Source organism: Verticillium dahliae, genomic scaffold (genome assembly GCF_000150675.1).
Source record: "Verticillium dahliae VdLs.17 supercont1.19 genomic scaffold, whole genome shotgun sequence".
In the NCBI taxonomy this organism is placed as follows: domain Eukaryota; kingdom Fungi; phylum Ascomycota; class Sordariomycetes; order Glomerellales; family Plectosphaerellaceae; genus Verticillium; species Verticillium dahliae.
Window position 1 is genome coordinate 324008 of NW_009276939.1, and position 15794 is coordinate 339801.

A 15794-nucleotide genomic window follows, 5' to 3' on the forward strand; every position below is an offset into this window, starting at 1 on the left:
GCAAGACATCACGAGAACAGGTCCTCTCCGCACCAACCCCACACGCAACATGGTGGGGCGCGGAGACGTTGTACCGGATTGTGGTGCCGTGCTCCCAACATTGCACCATGGCTTGACATTGCGGGGTTACATTTATAAGACCCCAAGGTCGAGCGGTTGGGAGACAGTACGGAGGTGGATGACGGCAAGTTCTTGGTCTTGCTCCTGAACGATTTTTAATAAAACCGCTTCCCCGCTCGTGCAAGCACAGCAGAAGTGTGTTTTTTGCTGTGAACTTCGAGATATCGTGACAAGCAGAACCTCACGTGCCAGGAGGAACCTGCATAAACCCGACAAGATGGGTGAACAATTTGCGGCGTCTGAGCCTTTCACCATCAAGGATGAGCCAATTGAGAATCTGCGGCCACTGAAGGTCATCGTCATCGGGGCGGGATTCTCGGGGATATACACAACAATCCGGTTCGTGGACGTGACCCCAATTGGACATGTTGACCATTAACATGTTTGTCGCAGGCTATCCCAGCGATTGAAGAATGTCAAGATCCAGACTTACGAACAGAATGAGGAGACGGCAGGTGTATGGTAGGTCGGGTTCCCTCAAGCGGAATGATTGGAAGCTCGCTGCTCATCAGCTTTCAGGTGGATGAACCGTTACCCTGGCATCGCTTGCGACATCCCATGTAAGTGTCGAAGCACATTCGCCCGACTTCCTACAGCTTCCGTGGCACACTTCAAGGCTGACAGAGACTTGGGTTAGCCTATTCCTATCAATTCAGTTTTGCCCCCACCCCGAACTGGTCCTCGCTGTATGCCCCAGGACCGGAAATCCGCGCGTATATGCAGGGAGTCGCTCAAAAATATGGCGCAAACCGATTCATCAAGACATCCCACGCTGTCGAGAGCTGTGTTTGGAACGCTCGTCAAAGGCAATGGTATGAAGCGACTTCCCTGTGAGACCTTTTTCATGGCTTGCCTAGGTTTGCTAATCCTCAAAAACAGGCAGGTCAAAGTGCAGGATCTCAAGTCCGGCCTTGTCTTTGAGGAGACAGCTGATCTTGTCATTTCGGCCAAGGGCGGCCTTAACCAGATCAAATGGCCTAAGATCAAAGGGATAGAAGACTACCAGGGTAAACTAATGCATTCTGCTGCATGGGATGAAAGGTAAGCCAGCAGCGACCCTGGTTGAGATCTTATTGGTCTGATCGGTACATGGCAGTGTTGATTTGCGCAACAAGCGAGTTGGAGTCATCGGTAATGGCTCCAGCGCTATTCAGATTGTGCCCGCGATTCAAAAGCTTGACGGGATCAAGGTCTGGAATTTCGCGCGAAGCCCGACCTGGGTTTCGACTTCATTTGGCGATCTAGCGATGACCAAGATGGGGATGGACCCCAAGATCAACATATGTGCGTCAGATGTGCTCATCTGAATCGGAGATCCCAGCAACTAATCATAAGAAAAACCCAGTTCCCGAGGAGCATAAAAAGCGCGTCACAGATGATCCCGAGCTCTTTCACAAACTTCGCAAGACGCTCGAAGAAGAGGCTTCCAAGAAGTATCGTTTCGCCCTGAGAGGCTCGGAAGAACAAGCCATTGCCTTGGAGAAGTTTACAAACCACATGAAGGAACAACTGAAAGGCCGGCCTGACCTTTATGAAGCCATCATTCCAACATTTGCTCCTGGATGCCGGAGACTTACTCCCGGCCCAGGATACCTCGAGGCTCTAAAAGAGAAAAACGTGACCTTCACTAATACGCCGATTCAACAGCTGACTTCGACGGGTCTCAAGCTCCAGACGGGCGAGCAGGTTGACCTGGATGCGATCGTCTGCGCCACTGGCTTTGATGTCCAGGCGGCACCTTCGTTTCCCGTCACTGGTCGCAACGGCGTAACGCTACAGGAGAGATGGTCGCCTCATCCAGAGACATATCTCGCCATTGCCGTGGACGGATTTCCAAACTTCTTCCTCATCGGCGGGCCCAACTCCGGTCTTGGCTCCGGCAGCCTCCTCTCCGTCCTCGAGGGCCAGGCTGACTATGCGGTCAAGATGATCCGAAAGTTGCAGAAGGAGGACTACGCGACTTGTGAGATCCGGCCGGAACTCGTCGCCGACTTCAGTCGTTATATCGATGAGTACTTCAAACAGACGGTGTACACGGAAGACTGCTCGTCTTGGTATCGCTCATACGACAAGGGTGATCGTATCGTCGGGCTCTGGCCCGGATCGTCGCTGCATTGCCTCGAGGCACTGCGAGCGCCGCGATGGGAGGACTTTGTCTTCGAAAGTGTCGAGCCTAAAGGCAACTTACTGAGGTGGCTGGGCAGCGGCACCAGTCTGACGCTCAGCGACGGTGATTCTGCGTGGTACATAGATCCACGTTATGTTGACGTGCCAGAGGAGGGGAGGCCAGAGGAGGCGCAGGTGTATCATCAGCGACCATTTTCGCACTAGCTGCTGGCCGACGATGTTGATCCGGGAGCGGTTCTCTTTTGTTTTCAAGAGTATCGATCAGATGCGACGAGCCTCACCTTATCAGCGTAGAGCAGCGTGGAGAGGGAGGACCGATATCTTCGGGCGACTACTTGTCTTGTATTTGATGGTGGCATCCTCGTCTCACACCCCTGAATCTCTGCTACGAGGATCTAGCCAGTCATGATCCTTACCAGTGGCGTCGAGTGCCTGAACTAACCCGGCGCGTCTCAATTTTGCTCCTTCATCTCGTGACTCGTAGTAAACGCTGTGGGCCATCGACCTGAGCCGTCCTTGACCTCAGCCTGACGAAGATGGTTTTCGCAGTATTCGCGACCACCTAACGACACCATGTTCGTCAATCTCATTCATTCTTGACAAGGAGACAAAAACTGCCGAAAGGATTCATCTCAGGGATTCACCACCCAATCATGCAAACTGCCTATATTGGGCGACGGATCCCAACCCGGAAAAGGTTTAGCTCTTGGCGGCGGAGTCCATCGGCCGCTTGAAAAGGTAGACCAGGGGGGGCAAATGAGGCAGTGCCATGCCCAATATCCAAAAGGCCCCTCCTCTGCCGGGCCTGGGTCAGTCCCGATCCTTCACCCTCGACAAATCCCCAAGTGACGAAACACCTGCCACGCCAGACGCCACAGCCATACATACCAGACGTCCCTCGATGATGCCCAGCCGTCGCGCCGAAGACGACACGACGAGGCGCCGACGCGCCGCTCACACATGATGTCTTCCTCGAACGCGACCGACTCGACAAACAACGGCGGCCCTGCAGGACAGCAGGTTGCCGAGCCGGCACCGAAACACTTTACGATCGGCGACGTGCATCCTGACAATGACAAGTACCGTGGCCTGACGGGCGACATTGGGGAGCAGGATGTGAAGCAGAAGTACTTTGAGGAGGACTTCAAGTTCGTCATGCCGGATCATCTACGAAGGCCACACCAGGTCAACCCCCGAGCGGCGGCGCCGCCGGCGTCGGGCGCATACGACCAGGGCGACTTGAACTCGACGGCCCCATATCCGTCCGACTTGTCGACGACACAACTGGACGGATCCCGCTCGACTGTCTCGGAATCAACTGCCCGAGACAAATCCGTGCCAGGCTCTGACGACGACGACGGTGTGAAGCAGTCGCTCGCCTTCAGGGTCGCCGGCAAGGTCGACAACTTGACAGGCGCTACACAGAAGGTCATCAAGCGGCGACGGACGGACGACAGGAAAAACGGGACGATATGCGGTATGCGACGCAAAGTCTTCTGGATTGTTTTTATCGTCGCTTCTCTTGTCATCATCGGCCTGTCCGTGGGTCTGGGTGTCGGCTTGGCCGTGGCCAACGACAACGACTACTACGCCTCCTACTACGATGACGGCATCGCCAATCTCGGCAACATCAGTACATCACCAGAGGCGGTCTACTTGAATACGACGCTGTCTTCTCTGAACTTTACCGACGAATTCGGATATGACAATATTGTTGTGTTCTACCAACTCAATTCGAAGGTCCTTTGCCGGTCGCTGTGGAATTCCTCCGACGAGAAGTGGACTGCTGCAGTCGTCAGTAACGAAACCCTTGGCATCGAAAAGGGCTCGCCTCTTTCCTCCAATCTATATTGGTACAACGATGACAATGGCTTTGAGGTGCGGCTGTACGCGGTCACAGAGGACAGGACACTGAACGGGTGGATCAGCAGCTCGCACACCAACGGCAGCGTGCTCGAGTTCTGGGCCAACTCGAGCATTGCTAGCTTTGACGCGGTCCCCGTGGGAGAAGGCTCATCAATCGTTTCCAACGGCAACGAGAACTTCGGAACGCTTGCGTTGGACATGGTGGCGTATCAGGACCACAATGGCACCATGCACCTGCTCCTAGCCAACGGCGATACCAGCGCCCCGGTCTGGGCTGCTTCGGTCATGCCATTCGAGGACTACCTACCATCATGGAACACCCCCATGGCGCTGACACCTGTGTATCAACGAGGTGATCCCAGCTTGAGTCTTTTCTACTACTCCGAATTTGGTTATTTGAGACAAGTTTCGATCCACAGCGCAACAGATGTCACCCAAGTCTATGGTGTTGCAGATACAGGCTCATCAATGCGATTCTACGAGGGCACTCCATATACTGTCCTCGCTGCCTTTACGGCGGGCTGGAATGATACATCTGACGATCTCAAAGTTCAGGTGCTGGGCCTAGATGGCCTGCTGTACAACTACTCTTACCAAAATGCCTGGCTGATGGCATATCAATATGGACAGTGGGCAGCCAAGGAGTATATTCCCACCATGGCGAATAACAGGAATCCGATGGCTTTGACTGCCAACCAGGCTGGCAGAGTGTACGGCACGATTGTGCAGAACACATCTGTTGTGATCTATGAGTGGATGTGGGAAGGGGGCAACAGTTACAAGCCAATAGGCGTGGTGAACACAACATTACCGTCGGGTTAGGTATGAAACTATCACCAAAGGAAGGATATATTATTGTACTAGCGCGCGACAATTGATTTTGCACATTTCTCAATCATTGGGCCCTCTGATGCGGGGTCTTTGCTTCTTACAAGCTGTCGTTACTGTGCAACATGTGGATGCTATGCGAACTTCGCTGTTGAGTTAAGAAGACAACGAGCAGAATTCTTAATTTGGGTGGCATAAAGCAGGAAGCTCGCCATTCTCGGGTTCGTTCAATCCCACGAGAGCAATTTGGGCGGGCTGGGGTACAGAGTGGAGGGGTAGGCGAAGTCGAGGATCCTTTTGCATCCCAAACAGGCAGCAATCCTTCATCACTTGGCTCGACGGAAGACCAACTGGCCTGAGTCACACTTGTCATCCAACAACAATAGCTTTACAGCCAGCATCGCGAGAACCTATACTGTCTGACACAGAACCAGAGCATGGAGCATCCGATTCAACTACTCGATTTACCACTAGAAATTCTACATCTTATTGCATCGCAACTATGCATCCACTGCCGCCATGAACCAGCGCCAGTGTGGAAACCGAGGATGCGGTCGGCCACCAGTATATGGGATGAGCGTAGCAGCCTCATTGCGATGAGTTTAACCTCGAAGGCTCTACGAGACGTGGCCCAGCCGATTCTATTTCACTCACTGCTTATTCACCGCCGCCGAGCCGATAGTCTAAGGGATCTTCACGACAGGCTATTTTCTGCCGTCTACCTCTTCGATACACAGCCTCGCCTAGCCCAGCTTGTTAGAACGGTTGACATTGGTGCGCTCAACGAGGATTGCACATGTTGCTATCCCGAGCAATTATCCGACGCTACTCAGCGGCAGACGCTGCTCATTAAACAGGCTGTCACAAATCTAGGGCTCGAAGCTAGCGACAGCGAGTTGAAAAACATCTGCTCTGGGGATAACATCGTCGAAACGCTTGTCCAAGTGCTGATCTTACAAACGCGTACTGCCGACAGGGTATCTCTGTCTCTGCCCAAGGATTGGACATTCGGTTTATTCGCAAAGAAACGCGTTGATGGTAGTGGCAAACACCACGTGTTGAAGGCTACCAGGATCGAGGTCGAAGTCGACAAGACCACCAGTGATGCTTGTAACGACTCAGACGACCATGGGCCCTGCAACGTTTACGGCCCCAGGAGCATGGCTGAGGAGACTCTCATCGCCATCGCTCCCAACGTTCAGTTTCTTTGCTGCGGATCGGGTGCTCTTGTGGTTTCTCCTACGAGCCGGAGTCCTGGGCTGTCTCAGCTCACCTCTCTGCAGCTCATCTTCAAGGGCATATGGAGCCCGTTTCTCCCCAACCTGCTACGCGAATTATCGCACCTCCAACACGTCAGCTTTGTCTCGCAAAACACACATTGCCCCACCCCCCGCTTGATCAAGGAAGCGTTGCTCTTGCTGCCTGCGAAGGGCACACTGCAATCATTGACACTCTTGCCCATGTATTGGGTGAACGAACCCTTGGGTAGCATGCAGAGCTGGCATCCAGCAGCCGAGACAGCTCTTTCTTATCCGATCGCCACTCTTAAAGAGTTTGAGGGATTGAAGGTTCTCTCCATTGACAGCCTTGTTGTTTACCCCTTCGAACAAGATGGCCCCTCGACCAAGGACACCCAGAGACTGGTCAACTTTCTGCCCTCGTCACTTGAGATACTGGTCATGAGAAGCCTCGGTCAGGCGGTATATGCGGTTCCCGATTCGCACTTCCAGGCACTTGCCGGAGCGGTGGTGGCAGGGCAGTTTCAAAGGTTGCGTTGGGTGTTCTGGACCGATGAACAAGACGGGTACATCATGCAGCCGCACGACAGATTCAGACTCGGCCTCGGGTTGCCGTCCTCGGAAACGCCCGGTGTTTTCGGTATTTCTAGAGATTTGGCTGAACTCAACCTGTCACCAACGGGCAGTATCGGTGCCAAAGAGGGTGGTGAGAAGTGGGTAGCCCAGGGACTCTGGAAGAAGAGGCTACATCCAGATCTCTCACAGTGGTTGGAATTCATCGAAGAGCCGGATGCTTTTCCCGACTGGGACAGATTGTGGGAGGACGGCGTGAAGAGATATGCACCCAATATATGGGCGGACCCAGAATAGCTCAGTCCTCTTCGAGTAATTTCAGGCTGATTTCCTGTAAAACATCTTTTGCTATCAGCCAAAAGAAGACATGGGTGGTATCGGTATATAAGTTTCACTGCGTGAAGCTGTACAGCCTGATTGCACGACCTGATCTGGTACAGGATTCGCATCACGCATCTTTCATACGCGCGCAAATAGCTGGAGTTTAGGGAGGGCATTATCCAAAAAGATGCAATGAACAGGTCTTGTGCATGAGAGCCAAGTGATCATATGCAGTTGCGGCGTCACACGCGTACTCGGTGGGTAGCAATACAAGGAATATTGAGGTTATCATATCTTTCATTGGGTATTCTACATGGACTATTGTCAAGGGCAGCCAGTTTTTTTGTTTCCCTCTGATCGGGGAGTTGTTACCCGAACGCCGCAACGCCAAGCCGAACGAGGTGTCTGTGATTTTGTCAAGACTTCATCTTCAGTCGACAATAATCACCACCTCCGACCTCGACCCCGGCCACCAAAGCCGCCACGGTTGACACCGCCCATGCCACCCTGCTGGTCAAACCCGCCAAATTGGCCCTGGTTGCCTCCGAAACCCTGCCCAAAGTTCTGTCCCTGTGCGCCCGGAACGCTGGCGTTACCAGCTTGGCCCTGCATGCCAGAAAACATGGCCGACATGGCTGCGGGGTCCATCTGGCTGGGATCCATGCCAGAGCTCATCATCTGCTGCATCATCTGCTGCATCTCAGGCGGCATGCCGTCCATGCCGCCCATGCCGGCCATACCAGCCTGGCCCTGCGCACCTTGCGCGCCGCCGGGCATGTTCATACCGCCTCCCATCATCATCATCTTGCTGAAGTCTTCCATCATCTTGTTGTTGCCCGCCATCATGAGGTCGCCGCTAAACTCGCCGCGGATGGCCTCCTGCTTGGCAGCATATAATGCCCACGTGAACTCATCGAAGCCATAGTTGAAGTAGTCGCTGATGTCGGTACCAGGCTTACGCCATGGCTTTTCGTTATCGCCGAGGTCTGTTTGTCCATTAGCCATATGCCGCGTGAGGCGTGGTTACAAGCGCCAACATACCCTCGTCAATGTTGACTGCCGTGATGTGCTTGCCCGAGCCTGCATGGATGGGATTGCCGTTGACGTCAATCTTCGAACTTGATGCGGCGGCGGCGACCTTGTCGGCACTGGGCACAGCCAGGGCGACTGCAGGAGACTCGAACTTGGGTGCGGGGGACTTGGACGAGGGCGCAGCCGGGGCTGCTGGTTTGACGGCGATGTCGCTAGAAGCGGTCCTTTGAGGGATGTTGCGAATGTCGCTGTACCTCGATTGTCTGATGCGCGCGTCACGTCAGTATTGGAAGGTTCAAGATGCGCGCACAACGTTCGCGGGGCATACGTTGGTGGGGCAGCTTTTGTGCCGTCTTTGCGCTCCGTGATGATGTCGATATCCTACGACAGAGGGTCAGTAGAGGCTCCAGTGATATAAGGTAGTTCAAGGCAGAAGGAACTGACTGAATCACTGTCGTCCTCATCCATCGCACCACCTTCATCTTCCTCCTCGCCTTCCTCCAGCTCCGTCTTCGGCTCCTCCTTGGGAACTGGTGTCGGCGACGCTGAAGCTTCCGTCTTTGTCACCTTTTCCGTCGCCTCTGTAGGCTCAGGAGAGTAGAAATCCTCGTCGTCGTCAACGTCCATTGCGCCTTCTTTCCAATATGGCTTCGAAATGGGGTAGAGTACGTTCGCTGCGGCGGAACCCTATGGATGCAGAGGGCGACGTCGCTATGATGGAACCAGGCTTTAGAGGAGGACTGGGAGCTTCCATCCACAACGACCAGGGACAACAGCCGAAGTTGATCCCAAGCTCCAAGCTCCCTCTACACCGAAGCATACCGAGCGGCACAACCTCGGGGGTGGACGGGAAGGGCTTAGCGTCTCTCGGTGCAGCCCCTGCCACCGAATGCCCGCCAACTCCAAGCTCTCACCCCAATTCAGCCAATCAGATGCCAAGCACACCAAAGCTCGACTTCACGTTTGTGCCTGGACCTGTCGCGACTACATTCCCTCTCAAGCGAAGCCATCCTGCGAGGGCCTCAACCAAGGACAACAGCCAAAGACTTCCAACGCCGCAAGGTACGCGATTGACAATTCTTGTCGTCGATCGGGGCCCGTGTCTTACTTTGTGTACCTTAGTCGAAATGTTCGCCGCCAACAAACCAGCAGGGCTCACGCTCAACACTCCGAGGTACGTTCCCGAGATTATTATCGTGCTCTGCGATTCTCCTGCAGACGATAGCTCGCAAGGTCTCTGTCTGACGTGGTCATCTTCTTTGGAGCAGTGGCGGGGGTCTCTTCGGCAACACGCAGAGCTCAACCACAGCCCAGCAGCCAGCCAGCGGTGGCCTTTTCGGTGGCGGCGCAAATACCCAGACCCAGCAGCAGCCGGCCAGCGGCGGCCTCTTTGGCAACACGGCTAGCAATCAGCAAACGCAGCAGCAGGGCTCAACAGGTGGCGGTGGTCTCTTTGGTGGATCTACTCTCGGTCAACCCCAGCAGCAGCAGCAGTCGACTGGTGGAGGATTGTTTGGTGCCTCGACGACGCAAAACAACCAACAGCAGACTGGAGGTGGGTTGTTCGGCGCCTCGACGGCACTGAACACTCAGCAGCAGCAACAACCGCAGCAGCAGAGTGGTGGTGGTCTATTCGGTTCTACAACCCAGCAAAAGCCGGCTGGACTCTTGTACGTCCCAGCTCGCCCATTTCCTGTCTTCTCCCACTAACTCACTCCAGCGGGGCCTCCAGCACTGCCCCTGCGCAGCAGTCAACCGGCGCCGGCCTCACGATGGGCCAGTCGACGAACCAGGGCGCCATTCCCGGTGTGCGCATCGACCTCGCCAACGTCAAGGGCACGACCAAGTTTAACGATCTCACCCCCGAGCTGCAACGCGAAATCGAGACGTGCGACAACATTATCCAACAGTACATGAGCCAGGCCGGCCAGATCAAGTCGTTCATGACGGCTCACGAAGGCGACCTGGCGCGCCTGACCCACGACGTCGAGTGGCTGACGCGCAAATTCGACGGCGTCAAGACGACCCTCGAAGACGACGTTAAGATGACGGCGCAGCTGAAGGAGGTGGTCAAGTCCGACGCCGACATTGCCAAGGCCGCCTTTGCCGGCGCCGAGCAGCTCAAGCTGCCTGCTCACTACCACACGACCTGGCTGACGGCGAACAAGCCGGCCGCCAAATCCAAGGACAAGGAAGAGGAGCCCGCTCTCGAGGACTGCATTACGCTCTTCTCGAACGAGGCCGACCGTCTCAGCCAGATGCACCAGTTCCAGGTCCAGAAGGTCAAGGAGATGGAGCAGCACATGCCCGGTGTCGAGAACGGCCTCTACGAGCGGATGCGCGCCCTGCGCGACGGAGCGCCTCACTTTGCCGGCTTTGGGTTCGCCGTCGAGCTCCTCGACACGGTCAAGGCGCTGGGCGACGAGATTGTCCGCGCGGCTGGCCTGATTGTCGAGTCGCGTGAGAAGTTGACGGAACTTCAGCTGCGCACGCTGCCTTCGCGCAAGTGAGAGAGGAACACTGGCTCTGGGGTACGGGTGGCGTTGGATCTTGGCTCGTGGCCCCGGTGCATTTGCACTGTTGCAGTGCGACTTGTCTCGACCGGGTTGAATTCAATGCAGACGAGACAGCCTGCTGGAGCTGGACACGAGAAAGGTCTGCGGCAGAGGCACGGTCACGGGCAGGGTTGAACTTGGTTTGGCGTTTCGGGGCATCGCTAGGGATGCATAGCAAGTGAAATGATTTTGATGTTCAGAGGGGCAAATAGGCCAGAGATACCCTGTGTAAGACATGAACGTTGGCTGATATGGCACACACGTGTACCTACGTTGATCGGGGGCCATGCACATGACAGAAATATGCTTTCATTCATATAGTAGGGTATCTAGAAGCCACCTGGCTCAGTGAGTCCGCGCCAACCAACCCCGGTTGACGGTCAAACGCCCCCCTTTCCCTCCCGTATCCACGTTGCACAATGTCCCTCGCGGGCAATGGTCATACTGTGTGTGTGTGTGTGTCGATCAATCAGTAGGCGTCCCCGCCCTGGTCGTCATCGCCGCCGTCGTCATCCATGTCGTCGCCGTTTTCAAAGTACTCTTCGGCATTGTAATCGCCGGCATCCTCATCGTCGTACTCCTCATCCTGCTCCTCCTCCTCCGCCTCGTCGTCCTCGCCCATCTCGGCCTCTTCGCCTTCGGGCTCCCGCCCCATCCTACTCAGCGCCTCCAGTCTCCTCTTCGTCGCATCCTCGCCCCCGGCCTCCTCGTCCCACTCGTCCTCGGGCAGCGTAATGCCAAAGACATCCTCCGCCGTGGGCAGCGCCCGTATAGACGACAGCTGGAACCCGCGCTTCCTCTTCCTGCCGCCGCCGGCGGCGCCTCCGCCGGGTCCATCGGCGCCCTCAAACGTGGCGTGCAGCTCCTTGGGCACAAACTCGGGACAGTAGGGCCGCGCGCCAAAGTCGGGGAGCGTGCGCTCGGCGCGCAGGAAGCGCTGGGCGTAGGTTGGCACGGCGGTGAAGGGGTCCTGGTTGGCCTTTGTGCGGGCGCCGCCGCCGCCGGCAGCGTACTTGGCGTTGAGCTGGGCCTGGCCGTAGTGTTTGTGGGACGAGGAGAAGGCCGAGTCGGCGGCTGTGTAGAGCTTGCGTGTCGTGTAGAGGGGCCCGTCGTGGATCTGGTGGCGGAGGAGGAGGAAGGCTGAGACGGAACGGGTTTCTTGCGATGTCAGAGGTTTCGCCTCGGGGACGGAGTAGGCCTGTCTTCTGTTAGTACTTCAATATGGTTCCTCGGCAGCAAAGAGGGATCAACGAACAGGGAAGAGCTCGGAGGGACGGGCGTCGACGTCTTCGCCTTCCCAGGGAAGTTGGGGGCCGCCGCCGCCGCGACGTCCACCTCGGCCGCCGCGACCGCCGCCTCTGCCTCCGCCGCGGGACATGAGGTAAGGTCAAGTGTCTTGGCGATACTGTATTATAGGGTTTGAGCGTTCGGGAGGGATTGGAAGGCGTGGCGTAGGGTCAAGGACGCAATGGTCTCTCCGATTTGTCGGAATGCAGGCGATGAGCCTTCGAAGATGACTTATTTTTTAGCGGGGTAAATTCCGCTCGCGGTCGGGTACGATGAACGATGGGCAAAGGCGATGGGCGATGGTCGATGGCAGCCCCACACCATGTCCATGTCTTGCAGCAGTTGCAGGGCAGGAGCTTGGGCCACTAGCGCCTGCTGAAGGGTGCCTGTCGACCACGCGCTGGACCCTTGCTGCTGCTGCTGCTGCTGCTCCCCTCCATTTGACGACCTTCCCCCACCTACCGGGTACCCATTGCCATCAGCTTCAGGCATCCTTACGACGTACCACTTCTGCCTTGACTGCTGGTGCCGTCGTTATATCCGCTACCTTCCTGACTGTGGCGGTTAGTCTTCACGCATTCTCATCTCACACCCTTTCATCTTCGTCATCTCCCGCGCGAGGGCCTTCTGGGCCTACACTTCGTACAACATGTCAGGCAACATCGTGCCGTCTATCGTTGACGGCAATGTGCCCATCGCCGGCCTCGATCAGCTCTCCGCCCACCTCGACGAAGCTATCCAGGACCCCGACGCCGACTTCAAGCCAAAGTTGTTTGACGATGTCGAGCTGCAGCTTACTGGTACACCCCCATAGACGGTGCCCTATTCGCGCCCAATGGTTGCCAACTGACTGCTGCTAGAATCCAACGTCCCACCACTCCTGCCAACCCTCCTCCCCAAGCTTACGACCATTCTTCTCACGACACGAAAGGATCCGGCTGTTCCCGTCTCCCTGTCCCTCCGGCTGCTGCGCCATGTTTCCTTCACCCAAACACTCTCCCTAGCCGACGAGACGGCCCTCATCACAGCCTTTAACTCACCCGCGCCTTCCGCCAACCTGCTCGCCATGGCCGTCCTGCACAAGGCCACAACCCCTGCCGATATCGCCATCCTAGCTTCGATGCCGAGACTCCTTGAGCATTTCATACGGCGATGGCTGTCTGCGCCACAAGTCGAAGTGGGCGAACGGGGCACGCGCGTCCTCGGTGACTTGCTGGAGATTGACTCGCAGTCACCACCGCTGCGCATACCAAGAGAGGCCATCACGGTCAACGGCGTGCCCTGGACAAATGGGTCCACAAACGGCGACCACGGAAACGACGAGCTGGTGGACATCCACAAGCCCCGCGGCGAAGGCGTTCTTTGGCGTCGACTCACTCACAATGTGGATCTTTACAATCTACTCGTAGCCCTGCCTCTGGGGCGGGACATCTCTGGCGAGGTTCTCGACGACCGCCAGACATCCCTGGCACAGGGAAGGCTCCTTCGACTTTTGCCCCGGCTGGCACTACGCGACTTTGACCTCGTGACCCAGCCGCCTCCGAAGCCGAGTGACGACGAGCTCATGGGCGGCGTCGACCCCGAAGCCGAGGCCAGGCAAAGCGGCCTGCTGCAGTTTGTGGCGCTGAAAATGGTCGACAAGAGCGACCTTCTCATGCACCTCAGTCTGATAGACTTTTTTGAGACACTGGTCAGTCTGTTGAGAGTCAGGGCGAAGGAGGCGGGGAGCAGCAGCCAGCATATTGTGCAGACCTTGAGGGAGATCTTGTTGGTTGCCCTGCGAGGTGATGATGAGCTGCGAGCCGCCCTCAAGCGCCTGCCTGATCGGACTGTCGAAGAGGAGGCCGAAGATTTGCGACTGTTCATAGCAAGCGTAGTGGGATAAATGCCAAAACAAGCCTGTCGTGTTTTCAAGACTATAGGGACCATCCTTTGACTGGTGTGGAAGTCGGATGGTGCGCAAAGTATCTGCCATTGTGTCTTGATGCTAAAGGTCCCAGTTCTTTGGCCTATGCCCGGGCCACAGCACTCGTCATGCTATTCTTGTGCCTGATTCTACGGCGGAAATGAGGTTACACGACGCTGTCATGCCATGACGATGCGGGAGGTTGATCTTACTACTTCGTGACATACACTCATGCAGTCGGTATCCAGCTCTGGTCTGTATCGCCAAGCCATTCGGGTGCTATCATGCCCAGGGGCCATACAGCACCGTTGGAGTTGATTTCGCACGCCCACCGAGAGGGCGTCCTCCGTGCTCGTACTGTGCCCCAGACAGGCTACAACAGCCACCCACCTGCTCTATGGGTTGTCTTGGGAAAGATTGACATCCTTGCAGATTGAATATGATGAATGTTTGCGATTATATGAGGCAGCTTTGTGGTTTTTTTTCTGCTTATTGCATGTAAGGGCAGCTGATACGTGCTCAAGACGGTTTCTTGCCCTCAGGAGTCCTCTCCTGACTGACGCCAGGAGGCAGCTATGGTGGTGTTTCTCATAACGCCAGGAGCGCAGTGCTGGTGATGATTTCTATATTCTTCGGACTCGGTACGAGACTTGATCGGCCTTTGGCCCGCTGCTTTCCTTCCTACTGTGGGCCTTTCATCCAAATAAGCGGAGATGGTATTCGCGCCTGTGGCAAAACTTGGTGGGATTCTCACGCCTACTAGTTGACGATTAGAGGATTGCTCAGGTTATGCTAAAGATATATCGTAGACTGAGATGAGACGAAATAACACAGACTCCGTCGTGTACCATGTGAGTACGTAATTTGGAACCGCCATCACGGCGAAGCAGCTCAGCCTGATGAGCCGAACGCCAGTTCAAGCCCTTGCTAGCAGAACAGATGAACCACGATCATCGCAAACTAGTCTACCAGACGTTATAATAACAGGCACTTGTCACAGTTCGGCATAAGAAGAAGTCGAGAAGGTTTTGCGGAGATCAGTCATGGCTCCAGGGGTTCTGACGTTTGTCCTACATCACATGGCAGATGACAGCTCTGCAAACCCTGCCCGACAAATACAACACCGTTGGAAGGACAACTCGCTCGCGGATCTGGTGTCGTGCTGTCGCAGAACCGGGACGTGGCACAGCTTCCGTTGCGCAGGCACGATCCTCGACGACGCGATGGATCCATGTCCCAAGCTCCTCGTCCCGTACCCTCCCAAATGCCTCTGTTCGCAAGTATCCATGCCATGGCCGCACCAGCAGTACGAAAGCTGCAGCGCAAAGCCAACCGACCCAAGAGCTGACGTCAACGCCTTGGTCACTCGTGTCTGTTGTGCCCTCACGAGGCGGTGCAGAAGGGCGTCTCACATCTCCATTTCCTACTCGACAGCAATTTCGACAGACAAGATCATAAACCCATCGCCGTCTCAAGCTCAGCCGGCTACATGCAACGGCGCCACCCTCGCAGCCTCTAGAAACGCTCTTCGCCAAACACAACGTCGTCACCTCACGCACAGCCGTACGTCTCAGCCCTGCCGCTCCTCGTCTGAAAAGCGCGCTACCAAGACCATACGCCAGGCACGTCGCCCCTTGTAGCGCCGTCATGTGCGAGGACGAGGGGCCCAATGTCTGTCATAGTCCCCGGCTGGGGCGCCGCACTTGCGGACGTTGTCGCAAGGGATGCTGCGGGTGCTGGGCTCTGTGGGTGCCTATCCGGCGACGTCGGTTGGGATACAGCGGTTCCCATGTACCGAACAGTGGAAGTGAACTCGGCGGGTGCCTCCTGTGTTGCGGCAGGTCAAGGATTTACACTATGATTTTCTTGTGCGGAGAGTGGACGCGCTGGCACGGGTGCAGGGCAGACGCTCGGGAGCTTTTCCTGCGCATTGTCTATGCA

General features: G+C 56.0%; 7 protein-coding genes across 7 annotated transcripts; 5 read left to right on the forward strand and 2 right to left on the reverse strand.

The window, feature by feature from the left end:
* Window positions 1-337: 337 nt before the first annotated feature.
* VDAG_08157 (uncharacterized protein) lies at window positions 338-2451 on the forward strand (the record flags this gene model as incomplete). Its single annotated transcript, XM_009657534.1, has 7 exons — window positions 338-459; window positions 514-582; window positions 640-680; window positions 758-932; window positions 1000-1161; window positions 1217-1404; window positions 1466-2451. The coding sequence occupies 7 exons, from the start codon at window positions 338-340 to the stop codon at window positions 2449-2451; spliced, it is 1743 nt and encodes a 580-aa protein (XP_009655829.1).
* A 756-nt stretch (window positions 2452-3207) lies between these two features.
* Window positions 3208-5006, forward strand: VDAG_08158 (uncharacterized protein; the record flags this gene model as incomplete). The annotated part of the gene is made up of 1 exon (XM_009657535.1): window positions 3208-5006. The coding sequence occupies one exon, from the start codon at window positions 3208-3210 to the stop codon at window positions 4933-4935; it is 1728 nt and encodes a 575-aa protein (XP_009655830.1). The 3' UTR covers window positions 4936-5006.
* A 454-nt stretch (window positions 5007-5460) lies between these two features.
* VDAG_08159 (uncharacterized protein) lies at window positions 5461-7049 on the forward strand (the record flags this gene model as incomplete). The annotated part of the gene is made up of 2 exons (XM_009657536.1): window positions 5461-5474; window positions 5624-7049. 2 exons carry the CDS (start codon window positions 5461-5463, stop codon window positions 7047-7049), a joined length of 1440 nt encoding a protein of 479 aa, XP_009655831.1.
* A 468-nt stretch (window positions 7050-7517) lies between these two features.
* VDAG_08160 (pre-mRNA polyadenylation factor FIP1) lies at window positions 7518-8732 on the reverse strand (the record flags this gene model as incomplete). The annotated part of the gene is made up of 4 exons (XM_009657537.1): window positions 7518-8059; window positions 8115-8368; window positions 8434-8486; window positions 8550-8732. The coding sequence occupies 4 exons, from the start codon at window positions 8730-8732 to the stop codon at window positions 7518-7520; spliced, it is 1032 nt and encodes a 343-aa protein (XP_009655832.1).
* A 305-nt stretch (window positions 8733-9037) lies between these two features.
* Window positions 9038-10615, forward strand: VDAG_08161 (uncharacterized protein; the record flags this gene model as incomplete). The annotated part of the gene is made up of 4 exons (XM_009657538.1): window positions 9038-9167; window positions 9228-9279; window positions 9374-9775; window positions 9826-10615. The coding sequence occupies 4 exons, from the start codon at window positions 9038-9040 to the stop codon at window positions 10613-10615; spliced, it is 1374 nt and encodes a 457-aa protein (XP_009655833.1).
* A 514-nt stretch (window positions 10616-11129) lies between these two features.
* VDAG_08162 (uncharacterized protein) lies at window positions 11130-12038 on the reverse strand (the record flags this gene model as incomplete). Its single annotated transcript, XM_009657539.1, has 2 exons — window positions 11130-11858; window positions 11916-12038. 2 exons carry the CDS (start codon window positions 12036-12038, stop codon window positions 11130-11132), a joined length of 852 nt encoding a protein of 283 aa, XP_009655834.1.
* A 412-nt stretch (window positions 12039-12450) lies between these two features.
* VDAG_08163 (uncharacterized protein) lies at window positions 12451-13832 on the forward strand (the record flags this gene model as incomplete). The annotated part of the gene is made up of 2 exons (XM_009657540.1): window positions 12451-12747; window positions 12808-13832. Exons 1-2 carry the CDS (start codon window positions 12597-12599, stop codon window positions 13830-13832), a joined length of 1176 nt encoding a protein of 391 aa, XP_009655835.1. The 5' UTR covers window positions 12451-12596.
* Between the last annotated feature and the right edge of the window lie 1962 nt (window positions 13833-15794).